An 18,417-nucleotide genomic window follows, 5' to 3' on the forward strand; every position below is an offset into this window, starting at 1 on the left:
TTGTCAATAACAACAATTCTGTTTAAAATATTTACTTCGTTCCTGCATGGCATTATGTCTGTAATACAGTTATTTGAATAGGTAGTCTGTGACAAAAATCAACCAAGTGCTATAAATCAAAAGTTCGATTATATTCTTCCTAAATTGTTCAGCAGTGTTTTAATGATAAAAGCATAGTTTACTAATATAGGTATCTTTATCAAAAGCAAGTCTTTTTACAGAAATGTTTTACACTTTTAAAAAGTCATATATGTGTATTTTTAATACAAATTTTCATTTTGTTATAATTAGAGATTGACTTCAAATATAATTTAAAATATACTCAACATTTTTTTTTAAATAGTTAAGCTTCGTAGGATTTTTTAAGAAATTGTTGTACACACTTCAATTTTTGAATTAATGGTTTAGCTATGGAGAATTTGTTGTGTTACAAATAAGGAACATCATCAGCTTATTAATTATGACATTTTATTAAAATTACTGAAAAACTTCTGGGTAAACTTAAGATAAAGCACATTAGTTTAAAAAAATTATTTGTGCCATTTCTTTCAAAAATTATGGTTCTTAATGGAGTTTAAATTTTTACCAATATTTAAGGTATTTTTTAAATAGTTGTGATATTGAAATTTCAAACTAATATTTGCATGCCTGTAAAATCATGAACTAAACGTTGTTCAAGAAGAAGTAAAATAGAGCTACTTGTGGCATTTCAGCAAAGGAATGTAGCAACACCACAGCACTACTATTTCTTTGCTCATTTAATTAAGTAGCGTTTCTTTGTACTCCAAGTTATCACTCAGACCCACTGCAGCCTGATGAAAACAATCCAGGGATTTTTGCAGTGGTTATTTCATGGAAAATAGGTGCATTCCTGCGCTCAGGCGTGAGACTTCTCAGATGCAGCGATGGGCTGGTTCCTAAAGGACGTCTGGCCTAATGGCAGTAGGGACAGGGAGCAGACCTCGTTGTGCAGGGAACCTCCTTGGGTCCTGACACTTCCAGCTTGTCCTGGCAAAGTGCAAAACTCTGGCTGGCACAAGAGGCAGCGGCGGCGGGGCTGTGGGAGCCTCGGTCTGCAGGGCAGTGCTCACTCGCTGGCAGCTTTGCAGCATCAGGCTCACCCCTCTGACTAGTTTTGTTTTCTGGCACCGAGGAGAGAGAGTTGTTTCCTCCGAAGGAAGCTGGGAGTTACGGCAGCCTCCCTTTATTAGGGCACCTTAAAAGCAAACCACAGAGATCCCACCGGTCTGTGAAATTCCCATAGAAATGAACTAATAACGCCAAACGCCGCACTTTTTAAAGTGTCAAACAAATTAGACATGTATTTGTTTTAAGGCGGCTAAATTCAATCACAGATTAAAAGGGATTATGTGGCTGTCTATTCACGTTTGAATATCTCTAGTGAAAAAGACAACATCTATTTTTATTTTCTTAACTTATGTTTATACAAGAAAGGATTAAAAAAACTTTCATAAAGCCTCAGGGCACTGCTGGTGGTTGTTTGCTATACCAGTGACTAAATAAATATTGCAGCCTACCTGCAACTACCAATAATTGCAGCAACAACTGTTTAAACAACATTGGGGATTATATGATTATAAACCAATACTGAGAATTTAGGGAATGATCCTTAGGGTACTGGTAACTTTTCAGCCCGACAGATCTCTTGCCATCTTCTTCAGATCTCATTTTCTGAGCACACTTTAATATAACTTATTTAAGAGTGGCTGGAGCTGTTATTTACATAGTCAAATTCAGAGATGCATTACACTTAATTGTTATTGATTGCCCAAGACAAGCAACTGCACCTGAAATTCCTGAGAGAAGATGTATGGATCAAAATGGGGAGGGAGGAGAAAGAATCTTGGGTTCTTTCAAACTATATTGAATGCAAGCATAGCACAAGGTATTCTTACTTTTAAAATCATCTGCCAAAAAGCTATCTGCCTGTTTTCCAGTTTTAAAAATAAAATAAACCAAGTAAAATAATTAGTTAGAGAGCAAGAAAGTCTGCAAGGCATATGAGAGCCTCAAGTGGTTGGAACATTTTGCTTGAACATCTGTTTGTCGATGCATGATTCTGGTGTTATTAATCTTCTTTGTAGGTAAGCAGGTGATTCACCCCAACCAAATTGCTGTTGTCCAGGAACAGTTCTCTCCAAGCCCTGAAAAAATAAAGTGGGCACAAGAACTGATTTCTGCTTTTGAAGAACATCAGCGATTAGGCAAGGTAAATATTTTGCTAATATGCCATAGTGGAACCAATTTGAATAATATTTAAGATTCTATTAGAAAAGTTTATTAGAGAGTGATGGCTCTTTGCTTGTATCTTATGAAGTGCTGTAACTGAGAGTATTGCTTGTGAAATCTGTCTCTGGATGGTGGATATTATAAATGTATCACTTTCCAGTATATTTAGAAATAGAATGGCTATCTTTTCCTTCCTCCCCATTTTAACTTTAATTCTTTGCTTATGCAGCCTTTTGAGTCCCTGCAAGTACCTACAGCATCAGAGAATTAAAATTGTTTCTTCATTATGCTGCATAATCGCAGTGTTACTGTCAGAGGAAAATATTTGCAACAAAAAGTCAGGTAGCTTGCAGAGGACTCAGACTGCATGCACAGACATCATTTATGGAAAGAAATAAATGCATTAGGAAGCCTTGGTTTCTAAAAAAAATCTCTGCGTTGGTAGACCTGTTTCGCTTTTGGGGGTTTGATCCCTCAAACATGCCCAGTAGTAATTGAATGTACTTTTGAGTGAAACTGCTTGCAGATTGTGGTTCTTAATCATTAAAAATGGGAATGTTTTATGTGCATTTGTACCAATTGCTGGACCTGGATTTTGGATAGAGGAGAAAGCAAATTAACACTAGAATATGATTGTTCCTAATTTAGTGCATCATTGAGTCTCACGTTTCCTGCTCTGTGGGTTTCTGCTATGTAAATATTGCGGTGGTGATGCACAATCTGTCTCCACTTTGTGCCAGTAATACTTAAATTAGGGGTCGCCTGAAGGAAGATTTTATGCTAGTTGCGGCATTGTCAGTTAATTATCTTAAAGGTTATTTGCTATAATCCAGTTTGCCTCTTTTTGAAAGAAAAAAAAAAGTTGCAGCCAAACATGTTTATCTTAGTCTTAGCCAAGCCTGGGCTAGTTAAAAAGGAAAGTCCCAATGTCAGAATGGGGAGTGCAGATGAGTGAGAATGGTTCACACTTGCTTGTGTGGCATTCAAGTAGGAGACAAATCCCTCCGGTCGAGAAGTTCACCTATAAGACTGTGCATAGGATCTCATTTCACTGGTGCCATATAAATGTTTTCTGCACATTTTTTCCAGCGGGTTAGAAAAAATTGGGATGTCTGCCTTCCCTGTTCCCCTGCATTTCTGATACTATGGATGCATTAAAAATGCTGCAAAGGTCAAAGCAGATATTATGGTTTCTTCTCAGAGTTAAAGTGTGACAAGGTATTTGCTATTGCTCTGCCCTTCTCCTTGCTGGGCTATTGCATCCCCTTTGTGGTACCTAGCTGTTTCCAGCACAGCCATGACTATGCTCTTTGGGTGCTGTCCAGAGCACTGATTTCAGGGTCCCTATTAGGATGCTGTATGCCTGGATCTCTTTGTTCTCTCCACCTCAATTTTGAAATGTAGCTCTCTTCATGCAAGCAATATAGAAATAAAAAAAATATGTGACTGGTTTTGACCATTATTCCGATTTACAGGGCTTGGCTCCCTCACAAAAGGCATCGTTACAAACATACTGCTGGTGCAAATGTGTAGGCAGGTACATGCAGCAAGAAAAACGTCAAACTACTTACTCAGCCAAATATTTTTATTATGTGCTTAATACTATTCATTCAGTGGAATTTAGCGTCAGAAACTCATCTAAGGAACACCTCTGTCATATGAGCTGTCGACTAGGAGACTGGACCAAATTTAACTCTAGTCCCAGTATCATACAATCATTAAGCCAAAAATGTTAAATATTGAATAATTTAATGTTAGGCAAGCATTAGTCTTTGAATTTATTTTGAAACTGCTATTTTACTGACATAATGCTGAGGTTTTTTGTTTATATCAGTCATTCGGGGGGGGTTTATTTGGGTTTGGGGAATTTTTTTTCCTCTTCATTAATGCTTTTAAAATATGTTATAAGCTTCTGTAATCAGTTTCAAGAGCAAATTTGCTGAGAGTTTGTGGTGCAGGCTATTTTTTTAACCAACCAGGTTGCATGCTTCATATATTTTTTGCACATAGCCATCTACCAATAAAAAAGGACTGGCAGGTTAATATGTGAACTTCTGGATCTCCTAGCACTGTCGTATTACTGAATTTTATAACAAAATTGGAAAAATAGCTTTCCATGTAATGCTGGAAACTCATTAACTGAGTTTCTAATTTGCTGTTATGACTGTGTCAGTGAGAAGAGCTTGGACAGTCTGATTACTTAATTTTTTTTCCAAAGCAAACATATCTCACAGAGGGATCCTCTCTCTCCACATCCTAACGACATGCTAAAATGTGAGTAATAACTCTTCCCCTACCACCTCCTGGCAAATGCTCCACACAGCGGTTTCAGTAATCCTCGTGTCCTAATGAAACACCTCTTCTGTTTTCCTTTCCCTTTTATTATATTAAAGTGTTCATGTCAGTAGGACTAAAAATATAGCTGTGGTTAATATGGTTGAGACTTGCATGGTTTTACCATGTTATTAATCAAAGTTGAAAGCCTGGAAAAAATAAATGTGAGGGATTTGTGCAGCTGTTTGTGTGGTAGATAAGTTACTGGTCTGCAGTCTCTGGGATCATAGTTTGCTATTAATGTGGTTTAAAGTTTGATGCCTTTACTTAACAATATTTTACATTAAAATACAGTAACAAGCTTTTATAATCTATTCTGATTTGAGACCTACAATTACCATAATAATCTTCTTTTGAAAGAAGGCTGAACCAGGCTCCTTCATCCTGGACGCTGAAAAGCTTTGACATAGTAGCCCCCAAATGTGAGTACTGAGGTCAGGAAAAATTAGGATCTCAGATGAGCACTGTGGAATTAGAGATGCTGTGGCAGTGTCCAAACAGAAGGAAATTAGAGAGCTAACCAGCTAGCCAGGAGTATTTGGGCTTGCCTTATGGAGATAGTCCTGTTTGAGGGGTTGATTTGGTTTGGTTTCTAGGTTGTTTTGCTTGTGGGGCTGTTTTTTACATTTCTAATCCAACTTAAAAATGGCATGTCCGGGAAATAAATGGTAATGTTGTATTTTGGACAAGTAGAAACAAATGTTGAAAAAGTTCATTTTGTATTTTATTCAATTGTTTATTAAGTGTTCGCTTTTGTCTAAAACTTTGAGATCTAAAACTAAAATGTGCTTAAAAAGAAAAGTGTTATTTCCACATCATTTCAATATTTTTCCAGTAGAACTGCATTACTAGGGGATATGATTTTCAAAATTAGAATATTCATACTAAAAAAAAGTGGGTATAGCTGTCAGAAAGTCTAAATATAAGATAGATGTCAGTGTGCTCAAAAATAAAAAACAAGGGTGATAAACATAATTCCAGTAGTCTAAAGGATAGTTTCTGTTAGAAATTTCTAAAGCATTTGTACTACATTAAACAGGGAAACGATCTTATGAATGCAGATAAACTGAATCTGAGGGAGTAGAGTTAGTGGGAGAAGTTATTAGCCAATTTTAAGAAAAATATCTGATTTCTAACAATTAGGACATAACAGTCTTTACTATTTAGGTAACTCCTGAATTAACATTACCAGTACATTGGATACAGGACTGTATCTCTTCTATGAGTGTTTATATATGACAAAAATGTAAGACATTGAAAATGCATTTTAAGCCATTCAACCTGGAAATACATCAGGCGCAATATCATTATTGAAATTTAATCTTCCTAAATTACCTTACTTTTAAATGAAATTCAAATATAAGAAAAAGCAGAAGAATAAAGTAAAAGGTTGATTACACATTTATCTCACATACTAATTTACAAATGCTTCCAAAGCACCCACATAATAAACTAGGGAATAACTGAATGCTGCTGCTAAGGTCACCTGTCAGGTAAGGATTATTTTGAGTTAAGGTAAGTATATCACAAATCCAAGTTGTAATATGGGTTGAATATTTAAATCCTATAGAGCAAATCAAAATAAATATTTGTGTATGCCACATACAAATGCACAGAGTGCTTCTAAGAAGACCTTTAGCATATGTTTCTTGCATTATATTCTGTGCCATTGTATATCATGTTCCCAGCAGCTGAGGAATAATATATATGAACTCCAGTGATTTGGCAAACTATACAGTTTCATTTACAGCCCTTTCCAGGATTATGAAAAATCTTAGGAATGCATTTATTTACACAGCATCAACCCAACAAAGGAATGGAAATTTCCAGCAGTGGCTCTCTTATAATGCTCTTTGTTTAGGAAAAGCTACCCCAAGCCACTGTATCTTAGAGACGATGCGCCCTCATGCTTCGGCCAGCTCCAGCTCCCGCCGCCTTACAGGGAGGTCTGCCCCGACTTTCTTCCCCCTCCTGGCTGTGCCATGGACCCCAGGAGGGCTCCCCAGCCAAGTGGGATCCACTCTTTCTCAATCCAGCCCGTGGTTGCTAGGAACGTGGGACCATGTCCAAGGGATGCCTCTTGGAAGGGATGCACAGGAGCATCCCTCTGGTGTGGGGCTGTATCACATCCCATCAGTCCCCAGGGATTATATTGCACATCACAGGGCATTATATCTCAGAGCTTTATGTAGAGCTGGGAGTGAGGGAGCAGCCCAGGCCCCCACTCCCATTGCCCAGGACAGATTGCTGAGTTTTGAGGTGCCACCAACCAAGCTGGATCCCATCCCAGGGCGGCAGTGGCAGCCCAGGGTACCTCTGTGTGTGGGCAGGGCTGCAGCACTGTCAGCCCTCCCCCTGAGAGCACAGGGCATGTGCTGTCCCTTATGTTATCTAGACAATGTGTATTCCTTTCACTGCAGAGTGGGGGATTCAGGAATTTGTGATAAATTGCCACCTTTAAGGAGCACCAGCCTTAAGAAGTCTAGGCTCAGGTGCATCTCTATGCAAAGATGAAGAGTGCTAGTGGGATTTAAGCATGGACCATGGTTATGTTGTTTGTCTTTTTAAAAAGTGGCCAAATTAAATTTTAATGTCAAAACTGAGATCAAGAGAGCTCATATTAGTACTCAAAATTTCCCTATACACATTTAGTATTTGAAAAATGCTTTATAAATGTGTTTTGTGTCATGGTTGAAGGCTTTTCTCTTAGAAAGATCCATCTGGGGTGGATTTTGAACCTCTACAATAGAGCAGAAGGGGCTGTATTAGCTAATTGCTTGTGCTATACTGGTTCCTACATTGGTGCAATCAGTCCTGAGGGAGTTATGCCAGGTGGGGAGAAAAGGAGACAGATTTTACTACACGGGGCTGCAAAAGCTTCTAAGCAGGGCAGAAACTCATACAAAACCATTTTCTTGCCAGCTTCCGCCCTTTCCACTCCCCAGCAGGCATTCAGTGGCTCTTAATCTGTTTTCCTCCACTCATTAAGACCTGTGTCCAAAACACAGAGGGAGAAGGACTCGGATGGCACGCTGCTGTTTCCCGCGGGGAGAAGTTTCGCCATGAGCCGGGAGCAGGATGGATCCGTGCCCCTCCATGGCCTTTCCACCCGGAGGTGGCCCTGGAGGGGGCAGCTGCTCCTGTCCCGGGGGACACAGGCCCTGCAGAGGATGGCAGCTCCCTGGGCTCCTCCTCAGCAGGGCATGAGCCCCCATCCTTGTCGGCTCGGGGAGGTAAATGCAGGGTGAGCTGCTTTCGGAAGGGCCGTGCAGTGTCGGCGCATTGCCGGTGCGGGCACTGCTTTGCTATGAGCATGGAGTGGGAAAACACCCAACACTGCAGACACCTGCCCACCATCGTGCCAAAACCCGCTCTGCACCAAGCAACACACCAAGGCAGCTACCCACCTCCAAAATCCCTGTTTAAAAAGCATTAACGAGTGCTCATGAGCCTCATTTCAATTTCCAAAGCAGGCTCTAACTAGAGAGGTAATGCTCTGACCAGATGGCTCTTTTTAAGCCTTACTGAGGGAATTCAGAAGCCTGTACGGCCAAAATATTGTTTCAGTTAATTTAAGTAGCAGCAGTCTTGCTGTCTTTTCACTCGTCTCTGTGCTAGCCAGCTTTTCCAGGGACCTGGAGCGGCTGTCTGCAAAAGCTCTGTTGGTTGCAATAGAGAATCACAGTTAAAAATGGCTGTTCAATCCTATTCAGAAAATGAATCTGAAATTAGAAAAAACACAGAATACAAAAATATGGGCAATTCCATGCTTGTTGGCAGAACAAGCCTCACTATTATTATTTTCCTCAGCTCTATTTTATTTTACAGCTAACTTTCCCTTCAGTATCAAATGCTGTCTCTGTGCCCTGTAGTCATTTACTTTCAGATTGCATTTTCTAGTTTATATTTAACAAATTGCTTCCATGACTATAAACCTCAGGTTAATTTGAAATTACTAAATGAAGGTCATCTAAGGATGCTTAAGTCTTAATATCAGTTCCGTTTTACTTTTCCATATAATAACCATGATGCTCACTAGGGAGAAAAAATGCATGGTTGGATAGGCTGTTTGTCCAGGAAGCTGCTTTTGTGCTATAAAATAAAGATTTGCTTGGCAGCAGCAAGTGTGCTCTCTAGGATTCTTCCGTTCCCAATACAGTATGAGACAGAGAATGAAACCCAGTGGAGGGTATTCCTGATTTCTAGAACTTTCCTCTGCTTCTTTAGTTTTTTTCCTTCCTCCTCTAGAGAAGCACACAGGAAGGCAGCAACCACAATAAGAAGGTAACTAAAGAAAATGCAAAGACAGCAATAAAAAACCCTCCTATCTGCCTTTCATTCAGGGATGTTAAATAGATTTTTTTGCTCAGGCAGAGGGAGAGGCTTTGGCGGCCTGAGGAGTTTCTGGCGCTGGACCAAGCAGCATCCCCAGGCCCACCCCAGCTGAAAGGGCTGTCCCTGGTGGTTCAGGGAGCTTGGGGGACTGTAAGATGGAAAAGCTTGTCTGGCTCACACAGCAGGGCAAAACCCTTATATATGGGCTGGAAGCAGTTTTGCCAGGTGGAGAAGAAATGAAGGACCTTGTAGGTCCTTGTTCTTCATCTTTCCTGCCCCACTGTGGACTTGAAGGATCACAAAGTCCTTTCTACCTGTTGAGCTTTAGAAAGGGTTTCTTCTGTCAGAGTTCTTGCACTGCTGCTCAGGAGTTATTTGAGGCAAAAATCAATCTCTATTTCATGTGGTTGTTGCTCTTTCTTTTTTGACCTTTTGTGTCCTTCCATCTGCTCCTAGAGGCAGAAGCCTATCTCAAACAAACAGGCCTGCTTCTGGCTTTACAAACTGATTTATCCTCTGAACTCACTGACTACTTCTACTCCTGTGGAAGATTACACTGGCAAAAAGAAACAAAAGGTAGTGATTTCTAATGTTTGCTACATATCAGCAAAAAGGTTACAGAAACTTAATGGTGATGATACTTTGCAGAATTCCCTCTCTATGCACGCTTCAAAAGATCAGAGACCCACTGAGCATCTCCTCTTGCCAAGAAGATATCTTTGACAAACCTTTTCAGGGATCACTTTTTTCCCCAAAGATTTTGTGTACAAGTGTTTTTCCACCCATAATGTTTTTACAGAAAAGGGGTGAATGTGAAAAGGTCCAAGGGAAGAGGCTATGGAAATATGTGGCCCAAAAAGATTTGTCCATACAGCTCACTGCCTGTGAAGTCTGCAGTTTGTCATATGTGACTGCACTGGTTATTTGGGCATTCTCATCTACTGCAAAGACGCTTCAAGAAAGCCAGAGTTATGTGTGAGTCTGCTCTGAAGGCAGGACAGGCCTGAGCAAAGAGAGAGAGGCATTATCTTGTCACAGCCTGGAACATACTCTCAGTTGACCCAGATTTCACTGAACACCTCCTAGCAGCTCACTAACCTTTGGAAGTTCATTATGAGAAGGTAGAATCATGACCCAGCTCTTTATGACAGCTCTTTGGCTACAACTTGCAGAAGAAAAAAAAATTAATTAAACCTGCGTTTAGCACCATCACAGCTGTTAGCTCTTGACTTCCCCAAAAATATGGTCTCAACCTTCTGTTTCAAGAGAAATCATTCCTTTGTACTGAGGATAATCACTCCTCCCCCAGGCACAGACCCAATGCCATTTGCTGTGACCAGGCTCCTCTTCTCCTTTGTTCATTACCTGTAAGCAAATCCAAGCGTTCTTTTTAAGCCCCAAAGCAAAGACTTCCAAATTTCCTCTGCAGGGAGTCACTCAAACAACGTGTGTTTTCATTAATCCCAGGGGAATTATCTTCATGAATGCCATGCTTTTTAGGGGGAGCCTTTGCCATCCACCTGCTCCCTTCCCTCCTCAGAAGACCAAATCTGCCCTGCTTGCAGAACACAAAACTCTTATTGCCTTATAACAGCTAATATTTTACAGGATTAGAGGCAATGTTCTCAGACTCAAGTAGATCTTAGTGCATTTATTCCTTTGGTGTCTCCAAAAAGTCATAGCTACACCTTTGTGTTTCAGAAGTGGGTGAGACACTGAACTACCATGGAAAGAACTAGTGTCTCAGATAACTGTGGATCAAAGATTTCCTGTGTCTGTGGACTTGAGGCCGTTTGTCTGTATGGATTAGGAGGTACACAAGGTTTGCCCTGGCCAGCTGGCATCAGCCCTTCTGCCCATTTCCATTTAGCCTGGCGCTGCCCGCGAGTGCCGACACAGGTCACCGGGGCTGGAAGGGCACTTACATAATTACTGATTTACACAAAGGCTGTATTCACACCAGCCTCTGGCCCGTGCTGCCAGAGCAGTGAGGGAGCTCTGTCTGACTCACAGCATCTCCTAATGATCAAGGGGGTGGAGGAGAGAAGGGTGGCTGGCTTGTTGGTTCCTTTACACCTATTTCCCCCATGTCCTAGGTGCATATCCCCTCCAAAAAGAGCCCAGTGGGACAAGGGGATAACCAGACTGCCACACACTCTGCAAGGATATGGTCTGCAAAGGGAAGTATTGCAAAAGTGTTGAGAAAAGTAGTTGGAAAAAACCCAATGCCCCAGCCCCCAGTGGGGCACTGTTTCTAACTGTGTGACAGCAGAGTTCTGTCCAAGGACCTCTCCTCACTTGTGAGATGTCATACAGTCAGTAGTCCCCTGAGTAGTGGAAGAGGGGTTTTGGGCAATTTCATAAGCATCACATAATCCCTATTTTAGACCCATACTTAATTTAAAATTCAGCAGCAGGTGATTTCTTGTCCATGTTGCTGTTTCTTGGCACATTATCTTGTCTTGCTTTTCCTTTTTTTCCACTGGCTTAACTACCCAGAGTGTCCCACATGCCAAAGCCTTACCTACTCCCAGGACCCCCTAGCACCTTCAAGCCTGCCATCTGAGTACCCTGACTAGATTCCCAGAGTAAGCTGCTTTGGAAGAGTCAGCTGTCTCTACACAGTGACCTAGGACAGCCCATGTAGGGACACACACAACAAATTAACCAAGCACTACTAGTTAAATTCCAAATTAACCTAGCACTATTAGTTACATTCTTTATCGGATGCAGAACAATTGGGTTTTCCTTTCTGCTGTGCTCAAGCCACGATCTTAATGTAACCTATATAAATATCTTTGAGAAAATCCCGGCAACTGTCACATGGGAGTTTAAGTTGTTGGCTACATGCATGATGAAATCAAGGCATCAAATCACAGGTTTATCAGCAAAGGCTGGACAATGATTGAATGGAATCACAGCAGTGGTTCCAAAAAGAGAGCAGAGAGATGTTAAAACCAATGCTTGTGCTTGGAGTCCCATCTGCCAACAGACAGGGAGCCAGCTGACTTTTTGGAATTTACAGGAGTTATTTGGTACTTCAAAATTTACATCCTTTCTTATTTTCGTACATACTTTTGCATACAATCTTCATATTCAGTACCAATGCGGGTGATTAATAGATTACAGTGGTCTAAGAACTGAGGGCCTGCAGTAACCCTCTTAGTGAGCTCATTGCAGTCATTGGGATGGATGTGGTTAGAGGCACAGGTAACCACAGATAGAGCAAATGCTGAGGAAAAGGCTCCAAGCATTGGCTGGTGCAGGAGTACATCTAATTCTTCTGTATTGCCAGCCAAAGGAGACTAGCTCGTCTCATCACTGTCCCACATGTCCCAGAACAATTATTGTTTGACTTTAATTAACTCAAGTACTTCCATACACAACTCAGAGATAATTGTGTCACATTACTAAGAGGTGCCTTGAATATTCTGTATCATGATAGTTTTACTCTGCTTATTTCTGTCCTTAATCCAACAGTACATAAAGTAATAAAATATGGTGAGAGTAAAACTTTGTGTAACATTGTGTATCATAAAAAAGGTTTCGATACAGATGAAGAAGTATAAAACTTTACATTCCCTGATTTTATGGAAAAACACAAGGGTACCTCACTTGCCATCCTGCCCATCCCCTGTGTAGTCAAAGTCAACACAGTTCCACATTTAACACCATTCCATTATACCCATGGTAAATACTAGCACCTGTATCATTTCTTCCCCTCTCCTGGTTCCACCAGAGAATACTGATCCCTAGACAACACTGAAATAATGGACCCTGAATCCCGTCCATTTGACTTCTGGAAAGGTAAATACCTTCTTGCCATTAAAAACCAGTATGACTCTGGTTATGAACTGGTCTTACAGATTTTCCAAGCTCTTAACCACTCCCAAATGTTCCCAAATACTGGAGAGACACGCACAAAAAGAGGACGTCTTCATGTTCTAGGAAACATTGCAATAATGTGCTCATCTTTTGCCATGGCAAATGACAGACCAAGAGAGACTCTTTCAGTGACTTGATACATGTCATTTCTTATAGATAAAGGAAATCTTTAAGGATGACATACAGGTAACAAGAGCCATCTTCAAGATTCATGGCAGCATGCGACCAGGGTTGCATTCTAAGTTGTCAAAGAAGAGCCCTCAATTACATGTTGAACTTTGCCAGGTCTGAGCTGTGCTGGAGTGGCTGCATTTATCTAAGAGGAAGTTCGTATGTTACAAGCATAAAATCTGACAGGCTTGTGTGCTGCAAAGTTAGGTTCTGCATCTCTTCAGTGTCTCCACAACCACCTGGAAATTAGTTGCATTTGGTATTTTTATTGCACAACTGATTTGCCCTCCTATATCACAAACCTGTATCTTCATGCCCTGACCTGTGAAAATGACTGTTCTCTGTCAGCTATGCCTTATGGCTTCTCTTGCCTGTAGGCTGGATCCTTGCATCACTTGGAGCTGACCATTGTCAATTTCCATTTTTCCAAGATTATCATTTGCCATTACCTCTGAGGGAAAAAAAAAAAAAAAAAAAAAAAAAAAAAAAAAAAAAAAAAAACAAAAAAAAAAAAAACTAACTGCTGTCTATAATTTTAATTCCCTTGCAATTGTTTTCTTTATTTGCTAAATCTTCTTTTTCCCATCCTCACAGCACTTTAGGATATACTGACATTTGAAGTAGAGCTGTTAAGGCCTTACTCAGCCTGGCCCGCATCTTGCATAAATTGCTGTTATTTTTCAAAAATGTTACTACTCTCCCAATAGAGCATTAAATGTCACTGTGAATAATACTTCATGCCAGAAGGAAAAGCCTTGAGTCTTTCCTTGCTTGTCAATCAGTTGGGAAGGACTTTTAGATAGTCTGAATAATGACCCAAACAGGGGAGAGTGTCCATTCACTTTCTTCCTTGATTCCTCCTTGGTAGTCTGCCCTGCCGGAGCTGTAGAGCCATCAGGCTGAGGGAGCACAGACATTTTGTATTTAAAAACCCTTCTGCTGTGTTGTGCTGCCTTCACAGCTGTGCAGTTGCACCAGCCAAAGTGCCCTTACAGCTCCCAAACACTGCAGACCAAAGTCGCCCTATTTCTCACAGGGCTTTGCCTTCAGCACATTCTCTGTGTGGCTGCATGGAGGATGGCACTCAATAGGCACAGCAGAATCTGTGCTGTGCCACTTTAAACAGGGGCACACCAAACTGTCTTTGGCCCACAGATCTGCCCATTCCTCAGTAGGGCTGCACTTCCAGACTGCTGTCTGGTGAGTGCCACACTTGTCCTCCATTCTCCCACCTCTCATCCCAGCTGAGGCATTTGCATCCAGGTATTGCCACCCAGAAGCTGTGCCCATCATCTGCAGCTCTGCCTCCTGCATGCTCCTCCTCCCCACTTGTCCATCAGCCTCTACCTGAAGGTCTCTTTCCAAGGCAGGTCTGACACATTTGATTAGCCTGATGGCAGAGTCCCTTTACATATTTCTGAAAAGGCTCCCTCTGAATGATTTATATGATTGCATGGTGAGCAAGAACCACAGCCACCAAATGGGATGGAAGCAAATCCCAGCCCTGCTTTACCCTTCCATTGCTCCTGTTCATGCTGCAGGCTTCCTTAAGAGCAGGCCCTTGGTCCCATAGCAGAACTACTGGAAATCTAAGTACAGATTGGAAGTGTGAGATTGTTGAGAAAATTAGCCAAAAACAAAATTTAGATCTATGGCTAAATTAATCCCCAGATTAATGCTATCAAAGCAAATGGTGTTTATAGAAAGTCTTGTTTTCTTTATATTCATGTGAGAGAAAATCAAAAGAATGCTAGAGGCAAATTTCGTCTAGCAGAATTGGAAAAGAGAGCATGGGGACAAAGCTGTAATTACTGGTATTTCCTATCTGTTGAAACCTGTGGGTGCAAAGAGAGTCAGTGAATAGGGTATATTCAATGGCATTAAAATTAGTTTCTTTTTCTGGACTTTAGCTCAACACTGCAAATTAGCAGGGGTAAAATAAGCCTCAGAGTGAGCAGACAGAGAAGCCAACTTCACGTTACCCTTTGCTGTTAGGGAAAAAAAAAAGGCATTTTTTTCCTTCAAGAATTCAAATTCCTAGCAACCCGCAGTACAGCTGCACACTGACAAGCAGGAAATGTGCTGTTTCTCACGTGGTTCAGTGTTTGTGTGTCCATGTACACACCATTAGCCTGTTTTCCTTTTAAACATATTACTTTAATGAAGAGAGGACAAGCTTGCTGTTTAATTAACTCTTGGTTTATAAAGAAGACATTCTGCCAAGATTCATCATGGTACAGCTTAGGTACCTGCCGGGGTATCTGACTTTAGATCATTCTGTATCCAGTCAGTGGCAGGGTTGAGACCCTCCCAGCCATGGTTTGGACCACCAGAGATCAGAACTGACAGTGCTAGCCACCCATCTCTTTCTGCAAACCATTGCAGGTACTTAGGATAGCTGTACTCCTAAATCAGCCTTTCACAGAACTAGGAAAGATGATTTGAGGCTTCAACATATTTCTACTTATGACTGTCATCCCATATGCAAATTTCTTCTGTAAGCAATAGCTGTTACTGAATTAGCTTAACTCTATTTTGTCACTGAATTAGCTGTTACTGAATAGGCATTACTGATGCCTACAGAAAAAAAAAGAACAGGTAAAGGATGTTTTTCTTACAGTTAAAAAATCTACCTTGATGTTTGTGATCACTGCATAGACCTGAATTATTTCAAATATGTTCTATGTCATAAAATGTTTACTTAGTTCCTATTTTTTTTCACAACAGTTAACAAATTTAATAATTTGAGACTGCGTTTTCTTTAAAGTTTTAAAAGTATAACTGGAAACTACAGAGATGTAACTATAATTAGAAGTGATATATTATTAATAGTAGAAATATAATGATTATTGATGTTGGTGTTGGGGTACAGTAGGATTGCTTGTTGGCTCAGTACAGAAAAAAAATTTACTTGAAGCACTAACCCTTGAGTATCTGTCACTACCATTCTTCAAACCTACCTGAAATATTGCAAATTATAGTAGGAAAATTTACTTTGAATAAAATAATTGTTTATACTATTTGTTTTCAATGGCTTTAATGCAGCCTGCTCTTATATGCAAGAATATTGATTTGTGTTAGATTACTATTTAAGGTGGATTTTTATCTTAATTATTCCAAAACATGATTTAGTATTTAATTAATACTGCTTCAGTTTAGCTAGATATGCCACTGGAGCGACACATTTCCTAAATATTTTTGTAAATGGGTTTTATTTTCACTTTACTTGCTGGACTCCTCTATTTAATAATTATCAAGCCTCAAATGAAAACTAGAAAAAAGTTTGTTCTTCTGTGCATTTCTCTCATGCACTGCTCGCGCACAGACACATGTGCTGCTCCTGGTTAGCCTGGCTCACTGTCAAGCCCAAGGCCAGCCTGTGATCCCGTATGGATTGCAGCAGGACATTCAAAGGGCGTGCAGTGCTTCTCAGAGCCACCCTATGTGCTGCTGGGGCTCAGCTCTGAGTTCTTCAGGGGAGGGAATGCACCTTTGCACTTGGATTTTTGGGTTTGTTTTTTAGGGTTTTTTTAATGTGCCAAAATACTGTTAGAATTGCAAATAAGATTTTTTTTTTTTTTTTTGTCTGTTAATCTTCAGTATGTCTTAATGCAGTGTTTTATCTTCCAAATCCTACCTCAGAAACACGTGGGGATTAAAGCATCTAAGGGAACAAGTCAGGTTTGGCACTATTTAAAGTATATGTCTTCTGTTTAAGATTTAACTATGATTCATAGTTAATTGTTTTAAACTTGTCACCATGGTACCAACAAAAAATCCTTAGGAATACAAAGTGACTTTTGAAATCTGTCCTGACTCTCAGATCGCCACCGCTGAGACACACAGAGTAGCTCTGCATCCATTTGGGGAAATTCCCCATGTGTGGTGCTCCAGTGGGCTTTACCTTGGCTCCAGAGGGGATTTGGGCAATATTACTGTGCCACCCACTTGGTTATTTCAGCTTTCATCCCAGTCCCTGGCTCTCAGCACAGGCCCAGCCTGTCTTTAGCACTGGAGACCTGATGGAGAGGTGCAGCACCAGCAGCACAACCTCAGCAAACCCGCAAATCCAGAAAACTTCCCTCCACCCCCACAAACACCCACTGCTGGTTGCTGACAAAGGGAACTTCTGGCTTTTCCTCTGTCTGCAGGCAGTTTCTCGCTGGCCCTGTGGCACAGCCCTGCTGGGTGGTGGATGGGGATGCCAGAGGTGGGTCACAGAGCTGCCCCCAGTGTGGGGTGTGCCAGCCCCTCTCCCCAGCTGGCACACATGGCCTCACTGCTCTTGGCCCTTGGTGTTTGCCAGCTAGAGAGGCTGAAACAGGCCAGCTGCACCCTGGGCTTCTCTTTCTCTCTCTTTTTGCCTCCCCTTTGGAGAGCTTGCTGCCCTTCACATTTCTTTAAATGCACTTGCCCTGTCTCGATGAGCTTGTCTCCTAAAACTTCTTCAGGATTTCTGAGGGAGATGCTGTTTCCTGGCAAACAGATGTGTTTGTAAAGAGCAAGACAGGGCAACTACAATTTCCAAAGGTGTCTCAGGAAGTTCATATTCTCTCTTTTCTAGGGAGCGTTTACTTTCCGCGGGAGCATGATCGACATGCCATTACTGAAGCAGGCACAGAACATTGTTACACTTGCCACAGCCATCAAGAAAAAATGAGCTGGTAAATGAAGCTCTCGCCATGGGGCCCCAGTAGCTGTTTTAAAAGATGACTGTAATACTTTGGGGAGGGGAAGGGGGGTGTAAAATTAAAGACGTCAGGCTTAAACAGAAATTCATTTCCATTTTGCAGATCTGTCATAGTTTGCTTGCTGGAATTGCTAATTGCTAAAACTATTCCAAACTCAAACCACTGCTCACTGCTGCATGGCCCATGTTCTACTCATAGCCTGCAATGAAGTTACATCATCAAATATGTGACATCACAGTAATTACTGCAAATGTGGGAGTATGACTTCACTGAAGAAGAAAGGCAAAACATGAGCCCTGAGCTCTGTTAAAGAGCAGATGGAAACTAATTCAATTCTTTCTATTTCTTTCTGTGCTTCTTCCTGCTCTGATGCAGAACTCCTGGCAGAAAGGAGAAAGCCTCAAATAATTACGCACCAGTTGAAATAACTGCAATGAAAATCTTTACCCTTTGTGAGCTTTGCTATCCCCCCACACTGCCCTTCTGTAAGTGTGCAACAGCCATTAAAAATAATGCTCCAACAATACAGGACTCTTGACCTTCTTCTCCCTTTTTTTAAGCAGTCTCTATTCAGAGAGTTTCCTCCTGGAAGCGTCCAGCCCGGGAAGGGTTGGACGGCAATAAACTTGTAGTTTTTGGAGACACAATGCAGCAGAACTTGTGCATATGGTCTCGAGTCAGATTTACATCACATTAGGGATACGGCTACAGATCATGTGGGCTGTGTGGTTAACGGGCTTAGTAAAGCTGT

The 18,417-nt window shown here is 41.1% G+C and overlaps 1 protein-coding gene across 4 annotated transcripts in view; it reads left to right on the plus strand.

The window, feature by feature from the left end:
- The window catches only part of CLYBL (citramalyl-CoA lyase), a 165,099-nt gene extending 146,909 nt beyond the window's left edge, over window positions 1–18,190 (plus strand). Inside the window, exons 7-10 of one of the 4 annotated variants that reach the window (XR_009417814.1) lie at window positions 2,106–2,230; window positions 4,469–4,524; window positions 17,540–17,639; window positions 17,769–18,190. Coding sequence is in view for 2 of the 4 variants with exons in the window: in XM_059466159.1 (XP_059322142.1) it covers window positions 2,106–2,230; window positions 17,540–17,635 (221 nt within the window). In the remaining 2 variants the exon portion in view is untranslated. The remainder of the gene's footprint in view (window positions 1–2,105; window positions 2,231–4,468; window positions 4,525–17,539; window positions 17,640–17,768) is intronic. The other 3 variants (XR_009417815.1, XM_059466159.1, XM_059466160.1) reach the window with 3 other exon arrangements.
- The last annotated feature ends 227 nt before the right edge of the window (window positions 18,191–18,417 follow it).

The sequence above is a fragment of the Ammospiza nelsoni genome, chromosome 2, assembly GCF_027579445.1.
Source record: "Ammospiza nelsoni isolate bAmmNel1 chromosome 2, bAmmNel1.pri, whole genome shotgun sequence".
NCBI lineage: Eukaryota > Metazoa > Chordata > Aves > Passeriformes > Passerellidae > Ammospiza > Ammospiza nelsoni.